We start from the raw sequence: 20,944 nt of genomic DNA on the forward strand, positions 1-20,944 counted from the left end.
GTGTTTTGGATAAGTTAACCTTTCGACGCGTGGTTGTCAATAGGTTAGTGTTCAGTTTCCTCTATCATGAGTGTGCGGGTAGGACCGTCACTTTCATTTAGTGGGATGACCAAACTTTACCTATAACTGACCTGCGTGAAGGTTGTCCTCATCTCTGAAATTTTTGCCGTTTTATGTGTTTATAAGGGTTTTGCCGCCGTCCACACGCAACGACTTCCCCACTTATTTATGCGGTGAATATCGGCATGTCAGTGTTTTGAATAAGTTAAACCTTTCGACGCGCGGTTGTCAATAGGTTAATGTTCAGTTTTCTCTATCATGATTGTGCGGGTAGGACCGTCACTTTCATTTAGTGGGATGACCAAACTTTACCTATAACTGACCTGCGTGAAGGTTGTCATCTCTTAGAAATTTTTGCCGTTTTTTGTGTTTATGCGGGTTTTGCCGCCGTCCACACGCAACGACTTACTTCCCCACTTATTTATGCGGTGAATACCGGCATCGGTGTTTTGAATAAGTTAAACCTTTCGACGCGCGGTTGTCAATAGGTTAATGTTCAGTTTTCTCTATCATGATGGTGCGGGTAGGACCGTCACTTTCATTTAGTGGGATGACCAAACTTTACCTATAACTGACCTGCGTGAAGGTTGTCCTCATCTCTTAGAAATTTTTGCCGTTTTGTGTTTATGCGGGTTTTGCCGCCTTCCACACGCAACGACTTACTTCCCCACTTATTTTTGCGGTGAATACCTGCATATCAGTGTGGAAAGTTCATAAGTATAAATGTAAGACCATCAGCGTCAATGTAATAAGGAGAATCATTTCCATTAGAAGTGGCTCTGGGCCTTTTCTTTATAAGTTTGGAATTGATCTACATGCAACCTGTGTAATTGAGCTCCCTTCCATGTTCTTGGGATGGGGGTGTCATCGAGCCTTTCGAGCCGATATGCACCTGGTTCGGAATCTCGTTGTTTACGCAGTATGTAGTCTCCAACATTGAAGCTGCAGTTTCATTCGTGTTTTCCCCAACTGGGGTTCTACACGCATTAGCCTGCTCAGCGTTCATTGCGCCACGAGGTGCGTGAGTTTCCCATCTCTGACAAATGCTTCGATGACGTCCTTCAAGTCTAAGCATTCCTCGGTGGTGTGGCCTTTTGTCCTGTGAAAGTCACAGGATTTGCTTTGATCAGCGTTTGGACGCTGTCGGATAATTGGAGCCTCTGGCCATGGGAGCCTCTCGGTGGCGAATATCTCGGTGACGCTTTGGGTGAGTGGCGTCCATCTGGAGTTCCGGTTCGACAACTGCATGTTATCCCTTCCGCCTAACCGAGGGTGTGACCCAGATGAGATGTCAAAGTTTACCCTTGACTGCCAAATGCCTAGCTTCCTCTTTTTGTTTAGTCGGGCGGTAAGGACGTTTTTTTCTCTTGTTTTCTGAGTGTAGAGGTTTGTGCTCTGGGGAAGATCTCTACCCAGTTGCTTTTCCGTTTCCGCGAAGCGTTTAGCTGCTGTCATGATGGCATCCCATGTGGATGGCATGCCGTCTTTACCCGTCAATGTGCGGATAAGCTCTGGGTATTCGGCGCCTTGGATGAAAGCTGCGCGAACAAGATCTTCGCTTATGGTGCCCAGACTCAGTTTCTTTGAATTGAAGCGCGTGATGAAGTCTAGTAAAGACTCATCTTCTTTCTCGGATGCAGTTGAGGATCGTCCATTGCTCTTCGGTATACTTTCTTTGTTGACTGAAGTGTTGGCTGAACTTTTGCTGGAAGTCAGCCCAATCGTAGATGTGGTGGACCGGTAGACGGTCGAACCACGCTCTGGCTGCCCCAACAAGCGTCATTTGGAACATGTAACACCACGTGGGTTCCGTCCAATTGCTGACGGTTGCCCCCGCTATGAATCTGTTCAAATGATCGTCTGGGTCAGATATACCATCATATGTGCCGATGTTGGACATCTGTTTAGCACTCTTCGGGGCGATTGCTTCCGCAATGTCCCTTGCAAACTTGGACGTTCCCGTATTTGCAACAGTCGGTCTAAAGGTTTTGGAGAAGTCACGTGGGTTTCCCCCCGCGTTCCTTTGTTTGAAGGTTTCTCCAAAATTCATTCTTCGTTGGAAGTCCGTTTCCTTACGCTTCCCTTTCGCCCTATGGCGAGGGTTTGCGTCGCTGTCGGACTCCTCCGAATCATCGTCCCAGTACTCGCACTCATTGCTCATGTTGAGCTGTTGAGTGCTTCCGAACTCGTCAGCCTGTTGGAGTGAACGTAAGCGTTCATCCAACTCAGCTTGGAATTCCTTCTGACGTGCTTCCGCCCACGCTTTAACTTGATCAAGTGTTTGGCGGGGAAGCTTCGTCTGTCGTCTTTCCACCTGGGTATCAATGAATCCCAGGGGAGGATTGTTTACTGCACTTGCCCCGGCTTGGGTAACCGGGGTAGTGTTCGTAAAGTTTACTGCACTTGCCCCGGCTTGGGTAACCGGGGTAGTGTTCGTAAAATTTGTGTACTCGCCGGTGTTCCCCCCAGTAGCTGGGGTTGTGGTTACCGGAGTTTCTTGGTCACTCGTTGGCCTTGGCAACGGAGTAACCTTAACCATCTTTCCAGAAGTTTTGAAAAAACTGAAAAAGAATTAGTTCTAGCTTTTATGCACGTATGGCGCCAATGAAGAAACACTAAGTGACCCCGGCAGATTACGGATAATCTAGGGGTTAAGTAGATGTTTCCCACGAGGGTTAGGTCCGGCAAAGATGGTTATTCTTCTGATGATCTGCAAAACAGACACCGTGAGCTCGTCACTGAGAAGGGGGGGGGTACCTCCTTGTGACCACCCTCCGGCGTGAGAATCAGACTAGATTGCTCTGAATATAAGTGTATATTAAGAGAAATAGCTAGAGCAGATAAGATACAAGATAATGATACCGTTCCAAGGTGTTGGAGTATTTATAGCCGAAGGTAGGTATCCAAGCAGGTACAGCCAGCTGTATAATATTCCTTTTCTACCAACTGTGGGCTACGCACGTGCCATGCTGGTGGTTGGTGGGTAGGCAGCGGCTGATAGTGACATGGCCGGCTGTGTACTATTCATTTTCCACCAACTGCAGGCTATGTGCGTGCCACGACAGGGGTTGGTGAGTAGGCAGCGGCTGATAGTGACATTAAGTACTAGAGCGTGCTCCTCGTCGTACTGTTGTCAGTGAGCTGTCGCTGCTTTGGTCAGATCTTTTGTCCATACCTTGGCAGGTATAGTACAAAAGATCCTCCAGTAGCGTACGGACTGGCTCATTTGGGCGGGAGTATTCCCGGCTTTGGGCGGGAGTATTACTGGCTTGCTCATTCCTTCAGGTGACACTGAATTATTTGAGAGTTAGTGCCTTGTGCGTGTAGCCTTGCTGTTAGTGCGGGTAGCCTTCCCTGATGGCTAGTATCCGCAGCTGCGGGAACAGGCGGGGTACGTCACCATTGGGAGGCTTTTCCTGCGGGAACAGCTTGCGTACTGCGCGTAAGGACGTCATCTCTCTGAGCATGGTGGGTCCTGCGGATCCAGTTGGTCTTTGCGCAGACGCCCCTCTAAGGTGAGTCTTGCGGGTCCAACTGCGCAGACGTCCCTCTTCAAGGTGAGTCTTGCGGGTCCAACTGGGCTCTGCTGAGACCTACCTCTTCAAGAATCCATAATCAGCATATCTTCGGTTGTTGGTCTCAATCATATGCCTCCACATGGAGCCGTTGCTTGTGCGTCTTCAAAATTGGTTCTTAATACAATGACAAAGGTAATGTAAAAGTTTTCAGTGCTCGGGTTAATTGAACGACCTAGTTGACCCATTTGTGGTTTGGTATTAGACGGATCATGAACGTGAATTTCTAACACTGCATGTATCTAACTGAAAATTTTAAAGGTTTGAGTTTAGTGTAAACGAGTTTGTGTCTATTTGAGTTGAACCCATGGGCATGTTTAGCTAAATTAGTCGTATTTTGGTTGACCTTGCACTCAAGAGTTGGCCATTCTTCTTATAAAGTTTCAAAAAAGGTATATTGTATGCCTAAAATTTTAGGTCGTGTTCGTTTCAAGGATTTGTAAAGAATTCTAAGGAATGAGATTTTAAATCCCATGAATTGATATGTTCGTTTCGTTAAATGAAACAATGGGAATGGAAACTAAATCCCATCAAATCCTACATTTCATGGGATTTTAAAATCCCACTTATTTTATAAGGATTGTTATGGAAAATAAAGGATTGTTTTATTAACCCTAATCAGTAGGGGTGGCAAATGGGTTGGGTTGGGTCGAAACGGGTCATGGGTTGGAATGGGTCAACTAAAAAAGGTTGTTTTGGTTCGGTCGGAATGGGTTATGGTCAAAAGGTTCGGGTCAGAATGGGTCCGGGTCGGAATGGGTCAAAACGGGTTTTGGGTCAGGTTTTTTTTTTGTAGAACGAGGGCAAAGGCGGAAACGTTTTAGTTTTTTTATATTTTTCGTTTTTGATTTATATTTTGAGTTATGATTTATTTATTTATTTTTTTGAATTTTTTTTGAGGGGTTTAAAAAAAAAACCCGAGAATGAAAAAGATTCCAATTCCAATACATATTAACCAACCAAACACATAATAGGGATTGTCAAACATACCATTCCAATTCCAATTTTAATTCTAAATCCTTTAAAAAAAGTCTGTGAAACGAACGCGTCCTTTAGATAAAAATCGAAATCCCTTAATAATAACAATTGGAAGTTATTAATAAACTTTTGTCGTAAAGGATCACGCTTTTATTTATTTATATTTGTTAAAAAAAGAAAAAGTCTTAATAAAGCCCGTGTTAAAATTCAAAATAAAAGCCGAGCCGAGCCGAGCCCAACTTATAAACCCTAACCATCACATCCTCACTACCGCACAGAACAGACCTTTCTTTTCTTCTCAACTCCCCACACACAGGACTCCGAAAATGGTAATTCAAAAACCTAATTTTCACTCTTTCTTTCGGCAGGCTCATGCCTAATGTATAACTTTGATTATTATTATTATTATTATTGTAGCCGTTCAAGAGGTACGTGGAGATCGGAAGAATCGCACTTGTCAACTACGGCAAAGACTACGGAAAGCTCGTGGTCATCGTCGATGTCATTGATCAAAACATACATTCTCTCTTCTATTTCATTTACCTCTATTTGTCCATTGCTTTTTAACTCTAATTTTATTATTTTTTTAAACACATTTACAAGTAACTGCCTTTGTTAGGTTAGGTAGGCTTGCGAGCTAAATTAGTTGAGTTCGAGCTCATATAACCTCCTTTAGTAACTGATCCTATGCTTACACTTGTTCCGGAAGCTCAATTAATGAGCTTTGTGTATTGTTAAGTTTATTAAAACATTTTTTGAATTGTAAGTATTGGTTTTACATTACATAGCTGAGATTTGGCTTGTTTGAGGTACCGCGCACGAGCTCGAGCTGAGCTTAGGTTTGTTTAAGGTTCTTCTCAAAATATATGAAATAATTATAAATGTTTATAAATTAGTTAGTTAATAATAATTTGAGCTCGGACTCGGCCTGGGTTGTTTACGCTCTTATTTACACTGAACCAAAAAGTTAGTTATTGATTTTTTGCCATTTGGGCTTGAAATTTTTTGGTTGGAAAATTTAGACCCAAATAAATGATCTCGGGTCTATTCTTTTGTGAACTAATACTTAACTCATTAGTATACATGTGGGCTAAAATATTTGAGTTACAATGCATATTTAATTCTTATAGATTACCTAAATTAAAAATGAAATTTCAACAAATTTGGTTTGGTCTGGTTTTACCAAAATCGAACTGCTTGGTTTTGTTTGCTTTCAGTTCTTTTGGTTTTGGATTGGTTTCATGCACACCTTAACCTTTTGTGTGTTTTTTGTAAAATATATATATTAATGGGTGACTTTTGCTTATTGGCAGGCTCTTGTTGATGCACCTGACATGGTGAGGGGTCAAATGAACTTTAAAAGGCTAACATTGACAGACATTAAGATCGACATCAAAAGAGTTCCAAATAAGAAAACTTTGGTTGCTGCTTTGGAGGCTGCCGGTATGTATCTGTTAAATTTGGTAGTATATATGCGTTGTTCTTTTGTGGCTTTATGATCAACTGAAATTTTGGTTATTTGCAGATGTTAAGAATAAGTGGGAGAGCAGTTCTTGGGGACGAAAGCTTATCGTGCAGAAGAAGAGAGCGTCACTTAATGACTTTGATAGGTTCAAAATCATGTTGGCTAAGATTAATGTAAATAAGATTTAAATATTTTTTGTTTATTTCTGATTTTTGGGCATTTTATTAATAGTTATACTCATTGTCTATGTTGCAATTTGTGACATTGCAGAAGGCTGGAGTTGTAAGGCAAGAACTAGCAAAGTTGAAGAAGGAAACCACAAGCTAGTAACATAATTTTGTTTTTATTATCAAAGATTTTGTTGTTGGCTGATTACAAGATTTACATTTCTTCCTCATTTTGTATCATAATGGCGAGTTTTAAGCTTATGTTTTTCTTTACATTTGATATGAGAATGATCTGCGGTAATGAATTTGTTGATGTTGCACTAGTTTTGTATATATTTATATGGGTTGGTTAGTGAAGATCGCAATAGCTTCTGAGATGTATGTTAATAGTTAATAGCTAGGTTAGATCTCGTGTATTTGAAATAACCTATTACCAATCATATCATATGTAAAAAATATCTGTGAGAAAGAAAATCAACGGGTTAAATATTAAAACTTAATTAAAATGGGTGCTTTGCTAGATGAAAAGCCTATATCTCACCCTACCCATACTCTTGTTTATAGCTTTGCTATTGATGGGATTATACTGTGTATGATTGATTGTTTATAAAGTAAAGCTCTTGAAATACTTGCAACAATAATAACATAAAAGTTCATAGTAAGCACTAGCTAATGCAAAAATACTATACTTAAAACAATAACCTCATAAAATCTTACGTACTATACCCAGTCTAGTCATGATGGTATTGGTGGTGAGAGGAAGGGGCCGTGTGAAGGTGAAGGGGAGGGTGAGGGCTTAATAACATCGGCAAAAGCGAAACAAAATGCAAGAATACACAAGATGTGATAAGCATCTTTTAGGATCATGTACCAACGAAGACCCACGTTCTCATAAGACGCAACTGAGTTTTCTAAACACTCAAAACATACATCCAAGTCAAGATACATAGATGATAGATCCATAAAAGCCATGGCTAGGCAACGATAGAGAAAATTATTAAGGGGCTGGCAACAAGTGAATTTGTGTGGTCTTCCTGTAAAAGCTTTGTCAAAACGAGTCCCAAAAATGCTAGATACATACCAAGCAAGTATGCACCTCTTCTAGGACTTGCGTGATGATGTGACCTGATATAGAAAAATCAAGAATACATGTTATCAAATTGCATATTTACATTACAATTTACAATATAAGAACATCTTAAAAATAAAATACTATGCACTTATAAACCATCCTACAATCAAATCAAAAGTAAATCTCACACCAAGATAACCTATCTGTTTCTCTCCTCCACTTGTCCAAATTATTCAATATTTATGCATCTGATTAGTGATTAAGATCAATACTAAAAGTGTCAATATTTGTTTAAAATGGGAATATATATATAGATGCTAGTTGTGGAAATTAATAATTAACGAACATAACAAGAAATTTCAAAAATTAGGGAATCAAACTCAAAAGCTATGTATATAAACTCGGTTTCATTTCAAGAAAAAGTTTACATCTTAGATCTTACAAGATTATGAAACCCTTAACAGGACGTTGTTTTAAAGTTATTAACATGTTGTATTAGATGTAGAAAAAAGTTTCAAATTCTTCTTACAATTCAAACTCAAAAATCAAAATGAATATTACGAAAACTTACCGAATAGGTGGTGAATTACTAGTGCGATCTTCAATTTCGGCATCCTTGCTGGGAATCTCTATGCCTATGTCTTTGCTTGCTTGGTCATGCAACATTCCTATGGAAGTCCTACATAAAAAAGATGTAATAATTGGCATTCTATTTAAACGCGTAAATCCAGATTGAAGGTTTACAAAATAAAACATCTCTTGAAAGAATATTTGGATCACAGTCGAATAAATTTTGGCTGTTATGCAATTTATCAAGACATACATAAAAAAAATCTTAAAACTGAATGGATTTCATATTAGTAAGTTTGAATCATGCATCCAACAAAAGCGTGTGAAATAAAGAGAAAAATTGTGATTAGGATACGAATGAAGAAAGAGCTTGCTTACTCAATAGTGGGGAGAACAGGATTAAGGTTACGCTCTTCTTTGTGAACTACATCCGGCTGATGAGAGCTGAATAACTTTAGAGAAAATAATAATAATAATAATAATAATAATAATAATAACAACAACGGGGTTAAATTTGACTTAGAAAAGACAAGAGAAGAAAAAACAAGGTTGAACAGTAGGCTTACAGCGTACTGCGAAAGGGGGGGGGGGGGGTCGTGACGGGATAACTCTGCTGCCGGATACAGGAAGAGGTAACGCTGTGGAGTGATCATATTCTGTATTCCCCATTTTGTTACAATGAAAATGAAATGAAATGAAATGCAGGAGGCAGGTCTATTTATGATGGATTGCGTCGACCCCACCTCAGTCTGCCACGAACTCAAAGTGGAAGAATCTCTCAACGAGTAAAAGATTATGGCATGAATGGTATTCAATTATTTAAATAATGAAAGTGACATCCATAGGGGTTGACAAACACTCCCTGAGATCTAAGCTTTTGGTAAGTATCCTTTGACAACGACAACCTGAGACTGAAAGAGAACTGTTTTGTAATATAATTATAGAGATAGGGATGAGGGACGGGTTGGGAATGCTCTTAGAGGTTAAGACTTGTGGATTTAAAGCGTTCATATTCATATAGGAATAACATGATGTCAGACTTATTATTGCTTATTCGAATATACAGTTATGTGTTAACATTTAATTTACTATATATCAATTAACGTTTTGCAACTGCTACTAAGGGCCATAAAATAAGGAAACAGGCCCAGAAGCTCTTAGCCCCTTGGACGCTTCCGCAACTCACGGTGATTTGTTTTGTAGAAGCTCGATCTATCCACGATTCATTTGACATAACCACGTTACTAAATCCACACCCGGTTGGAGCGTATATCTAACCCTAACAACGTTTTGATCCCCGCTTCTTCAGGTACATATAGATTATATGACAAAGTAGTTACACCATGGAATAATCTATCACAGATTGAATCATGTTAATATTAATAGTCGTTTTTCGCAAGAAATAAAATCAATGGATGACAACGTGGCAAGTGATATTTTTAAAAGACCTGAAACTTAACACTAAGTCATGTATTGTTTAGATTGTCATATCTAATATGTTTAATAAACAGGTCGTGTTTGGGTTGACAAGTTTAACATATTTAACACGTTTACAACCTGATTATAAAATGCCAGCCCAGTTGTGTTTTGATAAACGGGTTAATTATACATCATGTGCTCGAGGTACATGATTTTAAATGTATCCATGTTAGTGTTAATGTCTTTGACATAAAGATATATATAGGTCTTGCTTAAGTTCAAATATTAAATCCAACAACCCGACACGATTGTCAATCCGGTTAAAAGAGACTAGGCAAAGATGTATAAAACAAATACAAGGTTTGATTATTGGGCCAAGCTATATTTAATAGCACCCTAAATAAAAAAATTGATTTCATATAAGACAAATATCTTACAACGAAGTGGAAGGGTAAACATGTTACATATGTGTATGTGTGTGTGTGTGTGTTATAATGATAAATTCGACATGACAGTCCCTCAGCGTAGCCCAAGTTGGGTCAGTGTAGGCCACTAGGCCTCCGTGTAATGATAGCACACAACAAGGCTTATCTAGCGTACCACATACATACCAACGTAAGGTACGCTAAAAAAAAGGTCGCCTAATACAATTGACAAAAGTCTAACTGTTAATCATATGTCTAGGCCATGTGATCGGGTGTGACATGTTGGTATCAGAGCTACCGGTTTTAGCGAATTAGGTGCTTGACCAAGTATCTAGGCTTGAACAAGATTAAGTGTTGATAATTATGGATATGATAGGATAGTACAGATTTCTGTATTTAGTAGTCCTATGTAAATGTTCGACCCTACTCGCTATTTTGCCGACTTATTTAGTTGTCCCGTAGTAACGCAAGCAAATCAAATATGGTATATGCCTGGATCGCCAAATATGAAGCAAAGCTATCAAGTGACGATCCAATGGTATTCCCCAATACCATTCGTTAGACAAAAGTAAATAGCTTTGTTAAAACGTAAGAGGAAGTAAATCCATCTAATGTGATGTAGACTCGGATCTAGATAAATGGTGACTTGATACTCTACCACCTACCCATGGGAACTCACTATAGATGCTACCAAGGTTGGACATAGTCGCTTTAAGAAGCCGAGGATGCAACTGAGAGTTTTATTGAGCAGAGGAAAATTTCATACTTAGATGAAAGCAACGAATTTACAAGAGGAAATCGATCTGCTGGGAAAGGATTTCCAGAATATCATATTAGTTGTTGATTATTCCGGTAAAATTTGTAAACTTTATAAAAAGATTATGATAAAGTATTTAAGAATTTGACCATCTTTGAGCATGCCTCAAAATCTAGTCAAATTCCCCCAACCATCTACGGGCATATGTGTTGGTTAAATGTTGACTAATTATGCAGCCACAACGTTTATAATTCTGAACGTTACAAGTCCAGGAATTAAGGAGCTGTGAAGACCTAGTTTGTTGCTAAGTTTGTTATTTTATTTATCTATTTAAACGTTTCAGTATTTTAGTTTTATCTCATCACTTCAATCAGCCGAAAATTCTAGTTGTAATCATTCCATTACGCTTGTTTCAATCATTCGATTATTAATAAGAGATTACATTCGGCTAATTCCTATTCTTGTTTTCTTGATTTACTTAATATATTGCCTGATTCAAACTAACATTTGGTATCAGAGCATCACGTTCTGATCCAATTCTATGCAAAAATTCTCTAAATTCAACACCATGTCTGCCATCACAAACCCTAGTTCCTCAAAGGAAACCTCAATCCCATTCCAATATCCTATCCTTACACCTACAAACTATAACACCTGGGCCATCAAGATGGAAGCTACTATGGACGCCCGCGGGTTGTGGACGCCATCGAGCCACCAACCGGTGTGGTTATGGATGAACGGAAGATCAAGCAGGCTCGAGCTTTCATCTTTCAGGCAATCCCTGAAGAGATTCTTTCGCAGGCCGCGAAGAAGAAGATGGCCAGAGAAGTTTGGGATTCGTTGAAATCTCGGTATGTGGGTGCTGAACGTGTTTAGAAGGCTCGGTTGCATATTCTGAAAAGCGAGTTTGAAGGGTTGCAGATGAAAGATGGAGATACAATTGATGAGTATGCAGGAAAATTATCAGGTATGGTGTCGAAGTTCAATAGTGTCGGGGCAAAGTTGGAAGACGAAGAATTGGTACGTAAGTTGTTTGACACGGTCTCTGAGAGATTTATAAATTTGGTGGCCTCAATTGAGCAGAGTTCAGATGTTGAAACGATGCCATTTGAAGAGGCGATTGCACACTTAAAAGCTTATGAAGATCGAGTTAAGCTTCGTCAATCGCAACAAGCTACTGAAAATAGTTTGTTGCTTACCAAATCTGAAATAAAGTCGAACTTGAAGAGGCAAGGAAGAAGTCAACAGGTTCCAAATCAGAAATCAGGCGGATATAGTAAGACCGATCGGGGTGGTCGAAGTGGTTCTCGAGGACGTGGCCGTGGTAGGGGTAATCGTGGTGGGCACATAGGGAACCAAGATCAAAGAAACTGGCCAAAGAACAAAGACAAAAGGCATATTGAATGTTTCAATTGCCATGAGCACGGGCACTATGCGTCAGAATGCAAAGAGCCCAAAGAAAAGAGAGATGAAGCCAATTTAACACAAACTCAAGAAGAGGAACCGGCCCTCTACTTGACTGTTCATGGTGAAGATGCACCATCTATGGTTCTCTTGAATGAAGACAAACAGTTTCCAAATATCAGTGATAACAAAGATGTTTGGTATGTTGACAATGGTGCGAGTAACCATATGACAAGCATGCGTGATTCATTTACCGAGTTGGATTGCAATATAACAGGTCAAGTTCGGTTTGGAGATGGGTCTAAGGTCCAGATTAAAGGCAAGGGTCCACTGGTGTTTGAAAGTAGAACTGGTGAACATATACTCATTCCTGATGTATATTATATACCGGCTCTCACCAGTAACATATTAAGTTTGGGACAGCTCACGGAGGAGGGCTATGATGTTCATATGCAGGGAAGTATGCTGAAATTGTATGATGAACATGAAAAACTTATTATGAAGATCAAGAGGTCAGTTAACAGATTGTATAAGATTTCATTAAAAATTACAAAACCGGTATGTCTAGGTGCTCATATGGACGAAGAGGCCTGGCTTTGGCATGCTAGGATGGGCCATGTTAATTTCAATGTTCTAGAATACATGGCTAAGAAAGATATTGTGATTGGCATGCCTTGTATAAATCACCCCAAACAGATATGTGAGGGGTGTATGGTCGCTAAGCAAATCAGTAAGCCGGTACCAAAAGAAGCTCAGTGGAGGGCATCAAGACCTCTTGAACTAGTCCATGCCGATCTGTGTGGACCTATTACTCCACAAACATATGGAGGTAACCGGTACTTTCTCCTAATTTTTGATGATTTTACTCGTTTTATGTGGGTATACTTGCTAAAAACAAAGGATGAAGCCTTTATTTTGTTTAAGAAGTTTAAAGCACAAGTGGAACAAAATTGTCCCTACCAGCTAAAGATGTTGAGAACAGATCGGGTTGGCGAGTTTAATTCCCTCCAGTTTAATGATTTCTGCCAGAGAATGAACATTAGACGTCAACTAACTGCACCCTACACTCATCAAAATGGAGTTGTAGAGCGCAGAAATAGAACCGTGGTTGAAATGACCAGATCGTTGTTAAAGACAATGTCCGTTCCAGATCAGATGTGGGGGGAAGCTGTCAGACATTCAGTATACCTGCTCAATCGAGTCTTGACAAAGTCTGTGAAGGCTGCAACACCATACGAAGTGATGAAAAATAGAAAACCTAAGCTTACTGATGTGAAGGTTTTTGGGTGTGTTGCCTATGTGAAAGATTTGTCAAAGAAGATCATGAAGTTGAGTGATCGTGGAACACCAATGGTCCATTTGGGAATGGTGGAAGGCACAAAAGGGTACAGGCTTCTGAATCCTGATACGATGAAAGTGGTGATTGCATCACCAAGTGCTGTTGAGTTTGCTGAAACTCGTAAATGGGCTTGGAAGCAAAAGCAACATACTGAGCCTACTGCACCTTGGTGGGCTAGTATTTTAACTGATGAACCAGAACCAGATAGCCAACCACACGTGCAGTAAAGTCAAAGGTATTCTAAATTTGAGAACGATTTTGACAATCAGGGTACTCCGATATCCAGCCCTAATTTTCAGTTTGACATACCAGGTGTGCGTATGAATGGTTCGATTAGTCCTCAGTCCTCAAGTTGTAACACAACGAACCAAACTGTTCCATATGATCACACCCCTCCCCAAGGGTTTCGTTCAGTAGATGGAATTTATCAAACAACTGATGAGATGACTAAGAGTCAAGTACGAGAAATGTATGATAGAGATGCTGGGCTATTGTTGGCTGATGGTGAGCCAACTTCATTTGACGAGGTTGCAGCTGAAGAACCATGGCTAAACGCCATGAAAGAAGAGTTGGCTTCAATTAAAAGAAATAACACATGGACACTAACCTCATTACTAGTTGGTCATAAAGCAATTGGGCTAAGGTGGGTGTTCAAGTTGAAGAGAGATGCTGAAGGAAATGTGATAAAGCATAAAGCACGTTTGGTGGCCAAAGGGTACGTGCAACAGAAAGGAATTGATTTCGAAGATGCCTTCGCTCCAGTCGCACGGCTGGAAACAATCAGATTGCTGTTGGCAATTGCAGTTAAAGGAGGGTGGCTTGTACATCATTTAGATGTCAAGTCAGCCTTTCTAAATGGTGAACTTAGGGAAGAAGTTTATGTGTGGCAGCCAACGGGATTTGAAATTAAGGGCAGATAAGGTATGGTTTATAGGTTGCACAAGGCTCTTTATGGGTTGAGACAAGCACCCTGGGCATGGAATGCTCGATTAGATAAAGTACTCAAAGACCTCGGTTTTAGCAGGTGTGCACACGAGCAAGCAGTGTATAAGGTACACAAACCAGATTATGTTATTATCGTTGGTGTCTATGTAGATGACTTGATTGTGACGGGATCAAGTGAAGAGAAAATTGGAGAGTTTAAAGGAAGGATGAAGTCCATCTTTGATATGAGTGATTTGGGCAGTTTAACATACTATCTTGGGATTGAGGTAGAGCAAGTCAAGGATGGAATCATATTGAAGCAAGAAAGCTATGCTAAGAAAATTTTGAATATGGCAGGTATGAGTAGCTGTATTGCAACTAAATGCCCAATGCATCATAAATTACAGTTCAAAAGATGAAGCAGGTAGAGACGTTGATCCAACTGAGTATAGAAGGATTATTGGCTGTCTTCGTTATTTGTTGCACACTCGGCCAGATCTTAGTTACTCAGTTGGAGTGGTGAGTAGATACATGCAGTCTCCAAAAGAAAGTCACATTGCAGCGGTTAAGCAGATCCTCAGGTACATCAGAGGTACGGTTAGTCATGGTCTGAAGTATAAAAGAGAGGGTAATGGTAGGCTGCAAGGGTATAGTGACAGCAGTTATGGGATGGATTTAGAAGACAGGAGGGGAACTACTGGTATGGCATTTTATTTTTCAGGTAATCTAGTCACTTGGTCATCACAAAAACAGAACACGGTAGCTCTAAGTTCCTGTGAAGCGGAGTTCATGGCTGCAACTGCAGCGGCTTGTCAAGGTCTGTGGCTGAGAAATATGGTTAGTGACCTGGTTGGAAGAGAAGCTCAGAAGGTTAAGTTGTTCATTGATAATGAATTAGCAATTGCTCTCATGAAGAATCCCGTTTTTCACGAGAGGAGCAAACATATTGACACGAAGTACCATTTTATCCGTGAATGTGTTGAAAGAGAGAAAATTGGTGTTGAACACATTAGTGGAAATCAGCAGAAGGCAGACATTCTTACTAAGGCATTATCGCGTGTCAAGTTTGAAGAGATGAAGAAGCTCATGGGAGTTGCAGATCAGAAGAAGGAAGTCAACATTCAAGGGGAGAATGTTGGTTAAATGTTGACTAATTATGCAGCCACAACGTTTATAATTCTGAACGTTACAAGTCCAGGAATTAAGGAGCTGTGAAGACCTAGTTTGTTGCTAAGTTTGTTATTTTATTTATCTATTTAAACGTTTCAGTATTTTAGTTTTATCTCATCACTTCAATCAGCCGAAAATTCCAGTTGTAATCATTCAATTACGCTTGTTTCAATCATTCGATTATTAATAGGAGATTACATTCGGCTAAATCCTGTTCTTGTTTTCTTGATTTACTTACTATATTGCCTGATCCAAACTAACAATATGCACTCAACAATGGGTAACACCTCTTAGACTGTATGCTATGGTGAGGGGCATCGAAGCCCCTCCACAGTGCCACATCAGCGCCACGTAGGCACCGGGGGGCTTCGAAGCCCTTCTCTATAACGCCCCGCTATGGTTAAAGCCCCTTTTGGCGCCCCATTATATATATAAATGCATATGTATATGTGTATGTGTGTGAATAACAGGAAGAGAGAGAGAGAGAGAAGGCGCCGAAGAGAGAGAGAGAAGGCGCCGGTCATCCCATCCGCGCTCTCCCTCTCCGCGCCCCGCGGCGGTGTACGGCGCCCACCGCGCCCCAAAATCGCCCATGAGGGCGCCCATAGCGACCAGCCTTATTACTATAAATCATACAAAATCAAAATATACAAACAGTTAATTTGCCTGAGTTGAATTCTTGATGCATTGTTGCCTTATTATGTCTTCATCTGCTACTTTGTATCATCTAAATAACTGTGCAATACTTGTACTGAAGACTGAGTTACTGGATTAGTACTTGAACTCCAGCCATGATTGTCTAAAGAGACTGCAAAATAAATACCGTCAACCTCATCAAAGGAAGGGGGTTCTCCTTATGACCACCCTCTGGAGTGAGAACCAGTCGTTTTCAAATCGTGAAACGAGAATTTTGTCGTTTCCATTTCAGGATATGTTAGTTCATTTATCCCATCCAGTTTCATAATGTTGGTTTTGTTTTATGTATGCTAATTTTATGACTTGTGTTTGTAGACAGAGGAGATAAAAGAACATATGGAAAATCTTGAATTGTTGGAGGACATCTAAGAAGCTAGAGAATAGTTTCTCATCACATGCAAACATACAATTGTGTGTGTGAAAATTTTGGGTTTGGTTTTGATTTGTATCATATTGAAACTGCTAGCAATCTCTTTCCTCCATCTGGCTCTTTCTCTCCTCTAGTGGGATACATACGGTGGAGCAATCCACCACTGACGTCTAAGGGGTATTATGAAACTTTCTTTCATTTCTTTGGTGGCCAAGTTCACCTTGTTGGTCAAGTTGAGTAGTTGACATATAATTATGCATGATGATCAAGTTGGGTGACTAATATAAATACATGTACAAAGTTAGTGTTAGATATCACAACAACAATCACCATTATCACTATCAAAGATATTGTAATAAGTTTTTTGAGCTATATTTTCTAGTTATAATATAAGTCGGTTATTTCTAAGTTGTTCGTTAATTATCGATTATCATTCTTGTTGAAGATGCTCCAAACCCGAGTTATCAAATCATGTGACACGTGCCTTTGTATACTTGAGGAAAAAGGAAAAAAAAAAGATGATTTTTGTTCTTTTTACGGTCCTATTGGCGATTGTCCATGACAATAGTATTAAACTAGTTTGACCAGACTAGATACATATCATTTAATACATCAAGTATACAAATGGGGTGTATGCATTTTACTACAAAGCCCAATAACAACATTAGTTCACAGTTAAAGGAAAAGCTACATGCAAAATTATCCACTTACAACAATAACCACATAAAAGCTTAGTGGTGAGGTAATTGATGGGGAGGTTGAGATTGTGGGATTAAAAACATAGGCAAAAACAAAATAATTGAAAGAATACACAAGATGTAATAAACAATTTGTAGGTTCTTTTAGGATTTGTGTGATGATGTGACCTAATAAGAAAAACAAAACACATTTATTAATCTAAAAAAATAAATATTATATATGTACTTTGAATCCATCCTACAATCACATCCAAAGAATAACTTACACCAAGATCAGTCCATCCAATTCTCTCTTCCAAGTTTTTCATATTTATATGCTAATTGTGGAAATTAATAATTCGTTGGTGTAACATGAAATCTTATAACGATGTATAAACTCGGTTTCATTCTGAGCTATGAAACCCCAAAAAGGGTAGTGAAGATTAACTTGTTTATTTAAGATGATCAAACAAGCAATACTCTATATAATACATAGACATATGGAACTAAAAAAGCTTACCCGGTAGGAGGTGTAACCTCCTAGATGAAAAAAGTGTAACCTCATATATAATACCAATCTCATAAACGATTTATATCAGTTTCATTTCGAGATATATTTGACAACTTACAAGATTATGAAAAAAGTGTAACCTCCTAGATGCACAAGAACGTCATTGAAATTACCTTGTACTTCGTTGTTGTCCGATTCTTGTTAGGATATTTAAATCAGAGTCGATGGTTATGGATGGTAATTCAAGCTGGATTTGGTTGTTGGGAGATTCAAACCTTTAAAAAACAAACCAAACAATCAACATCAATTATAAACAGAATCACTGTCTTCTTAAAGGTCATAAAAGGAAAGGGTATCCGAGTTTACTTTGTAGGAAGAATCTTGACGGGTTCTTCTTCATTAGTCAGTGTGGTATCAGGCAAGTTTTCACTAAGGCGAACTACAAACCTTCAACAACAACCAAAAAATAGTCACGGCTTAATCTTCATAAGAAATGAAACGTATAAAATTAAAAAGAGGAAACATAATTGGAATTAAAATAACAAAATTATCTTGATTGTCAAAGAAATATATAGATGCCTAATATATTAGTATATTACCACATACAAATACATAATATTTTACCACGAATGGAAAACTATAAATAAAATGCAACCAGAGAAATGAAATACTATTGATTCATTAAGCAAGTAAAAACATAGTGTTTACATCGATACAGATGAAACGGACAACAAGTTGCGCCGCTAGCTCTTTTTGATAAGAAAAATAAGTCGTTAGAAAATAACATTCATAGGTTGTTGAGTCATAACATTGTTATTCATGACCCGTTGGACACGACTAAGTAGCTCCACAGCCTCTGACGCTAGAAAATCAAAAATATCGAATGCTAAGGGTGTAAGCACGTTTTGGTTGTCAAGATACGCTTTCTCGTGTTTAGTCACTTTGCATGAAACTACTTTTAATATGCAGCCTGGCCCACCTAAGCCCACAAGAGGGAAGACCAAAATTCAAGTCCCAGATCGATAATCAAACACCAAGTAAACGAATAACTCTAGATAATATATTAATCAAAAAATCTCACTCAAAAAACTGATTACAAACCCTCAAACCCTGACTCGGTTTGACTCTTGATGAACTCTAACTCGGTTGCACCAACTTCTTAATCTGTAATGTCTAACCATAACTCGGCTTATATAGACTAACCTAACTTGCTAGCCAAGACATTACCAAATATAATAACCCTAATAATTCTTTGGTTGGGCCTTACACTTGGGCCAAACAACAATTATGCCAACAATCACCCCCCAATTGTTGTATCAGACTCACCCAACTCACCCCCTAATTTCCTACTCGAAATTGGCGGATCTTCAACTTCACGCTTGTCATCATTCTCTTGATTCTCCCGAGGCTTTTCTTGATCTCTTGCAATGTTCTTTGGGCTCCACCTAGCTTGAAGTAACACTTACTTTGTTTGATCATTAGACGTCATCCCTTGGGCTTGAATCTCTTCCTTGACCACGCGTTTAGTTTCTTGAACACTCTTCTTTGGACTTTGAATTTTGGAACTTGGATCTGTGATTGGAATCTGACTCGTAACCGGCTTGCCTTCTTTCAGTCCAACACTTTGAAGATCCCTACCTGCAAAATTCTTTATTCCAATGATATCTCGTTTCCGGGACTTGTTATCTTAACGCTAATCTTGTACAATCGGTTTTTGGTCCTTGTCACCTTCATCAAAAGCTTACCTGTATCATCTTTAATGGTTAGCAAATCATGTTTCATGTGAATCTCGCATCCACCTTCCGTTGCTTGACCAAGACTTATGATATTGCACTGTAAGCTTAGATATAGTAGACATCGGTCAACAGGCGCTGCTCCTCCGTTTTCCCTTCAATTAAGACCAACCCTTTTCCCCGAATATCAATGCAAGATTCATCTCCGAACTTCACCGTTCCTGTTTCTTGTTCATTCAATTCATAAAAGTACGCTTTATTACTCGTCATATGATTCAATGCTCCGTTGTCGAGATACCAAACATCTTTCTCCATCGTCTCGGTTTTGAAACGCTTTGGAATCACACCGTATTCATTCAGGAAAACTGTCTTTTGATCACCTTTTATCATAAACAAAGATAAATCAAAATCATCAACTTTGTTCAAATTAGATTCTTCCCTTTTCTTCATACGTTCCGGGCACATAGACGCAAAGTGACCAAACTCATCACAACGGTAACACTGAACCTGTGATCTATCCTTTCTTCCCCTTTGACGATCATTGGTTCTTCTTTGTCCCTTATGACTTGACCCACGATCTTGACCACCTCGGTTTTCACAACCATCTTGGTCCTCATCGTCTCGGTCTTGACCTCCGGTTTCACGACTTCTTCCACGCCCTTGTGAACTCGGCCAACCCTTACCTCGGCTACCGGACTGATGATACGACTTGCCTTTATAACTACTTTCCGACCGATTGAAAAGTAGCTGACCTTGTGAATTTGAAGCGCGTTCTCTCCCTCATAAACGTTCCTCAAATTCCTTAAATTTCCAATAGCATCTTCAAACATCAAACTATCGAGATCAACACTTTGCTCGATTGAGGCTACGAGTTGGAAGTACTTATCTGGAACCGCATCCAACAAATTCTTCACCAAGACATCTTGCTCGAACACGTGACCTAGACTCGTTGCCTTTGAAACCATACTTGTTATTTTTCCTGCAAACTCATCAACAGTCTCATTTTCCGCCATCTTGAGTTTCTCAAATTCACTTTTCAAAGTTAGTAATCGAGCCTTTTGAACTCGCTCGGCCACAACATACCGTGCTTTCAAAGCCATCCATATTGGCATTCTTGTATTGAGAAATCTGAAGAAGAATATCGCCATCCACCACTTGAAACAAAAACGATCTTGCCATTTTATTCTTCTTCTCATCAATAACCGTACCCTCTTCTGGTTGAACAACTTCCCATAGGTCTTGATCATCCAAGATCGCTTCCACCACAATCGCCCATGTGATGTAATTAGTTCCATTCAACTTTGGAACCTGTAGTGATATCCCCCCACTCGCTTTGGGTTGAATTACCGGTCTTTCTTCGTCACCTGACATTGACGTCAAACCCCTTTGCTCCACTTCGTTGGAACAAATACAAACTGCTCGGTCTGAACAACTTTTCTGAACCGAACCCGCTTGCTCACAAAATAAATCAAACCTTTAGTTAAAACCTAACTCGTTCAACCCGTGGAAAAAAAACAAACTTTGAATCAAACCTTCTCGCTCAACCCAAATAAAATACGAACTCTAAATTGAACCGTCTTGTTCAACTCAAAATAAAAACCAACGATAATGATCAAACTGTCTTGTTTAACC

At 39.4% G+C, this 20,944-nt stretch overlaps 1 protein-coding gene across 1 annotated transcript; it reads left to right on the forward strand.

Annotated features, from left to right (window-relative positions):
- Window positions 1–3,707: 3,707 nt before the first annotated feature.
- On the forward strand, window positions 3,708–6,405 carry LOC143582843 (large ribosomal subunit protein eL14y-like). Its single transcript, XM_077065320.1, has 5 exons — window positions 3,708–3,770; window positions 5,031–5,114; window positions 5,927–6,056; window positions 6,139–6,251; window positions 6,349–6,405. Exons 1-5 carry the CDS (start codon window positions 3,708–3,710, stop codon window positions 6,403–6,405), a joined length of 447 nt encoding a protein of 148 aa, XP_076921435.1.
- Window positions 6,406–20,944: the final 14,539 nt, after the last annotated feature.

The sequence above is a fragment of the Bidens hawaiensis genome, unplaced genomic scaffold (assembly GCF_021521415.1).
Source record: "Bidens hawaiensis isolate Kalapana, Puna unplaced genomic scaffold, B.hawaiensis_p1.1 tig00032031_1, whole genome shotgun sequence".
Classification (NCBI taxonomy): domain Eukaryota; kingdom Viridiplantae; phylum Streptophyta; class Magnoliopsida; order Asterales; family Asteraceae; genus Bidens; species Bidens hawaiensis.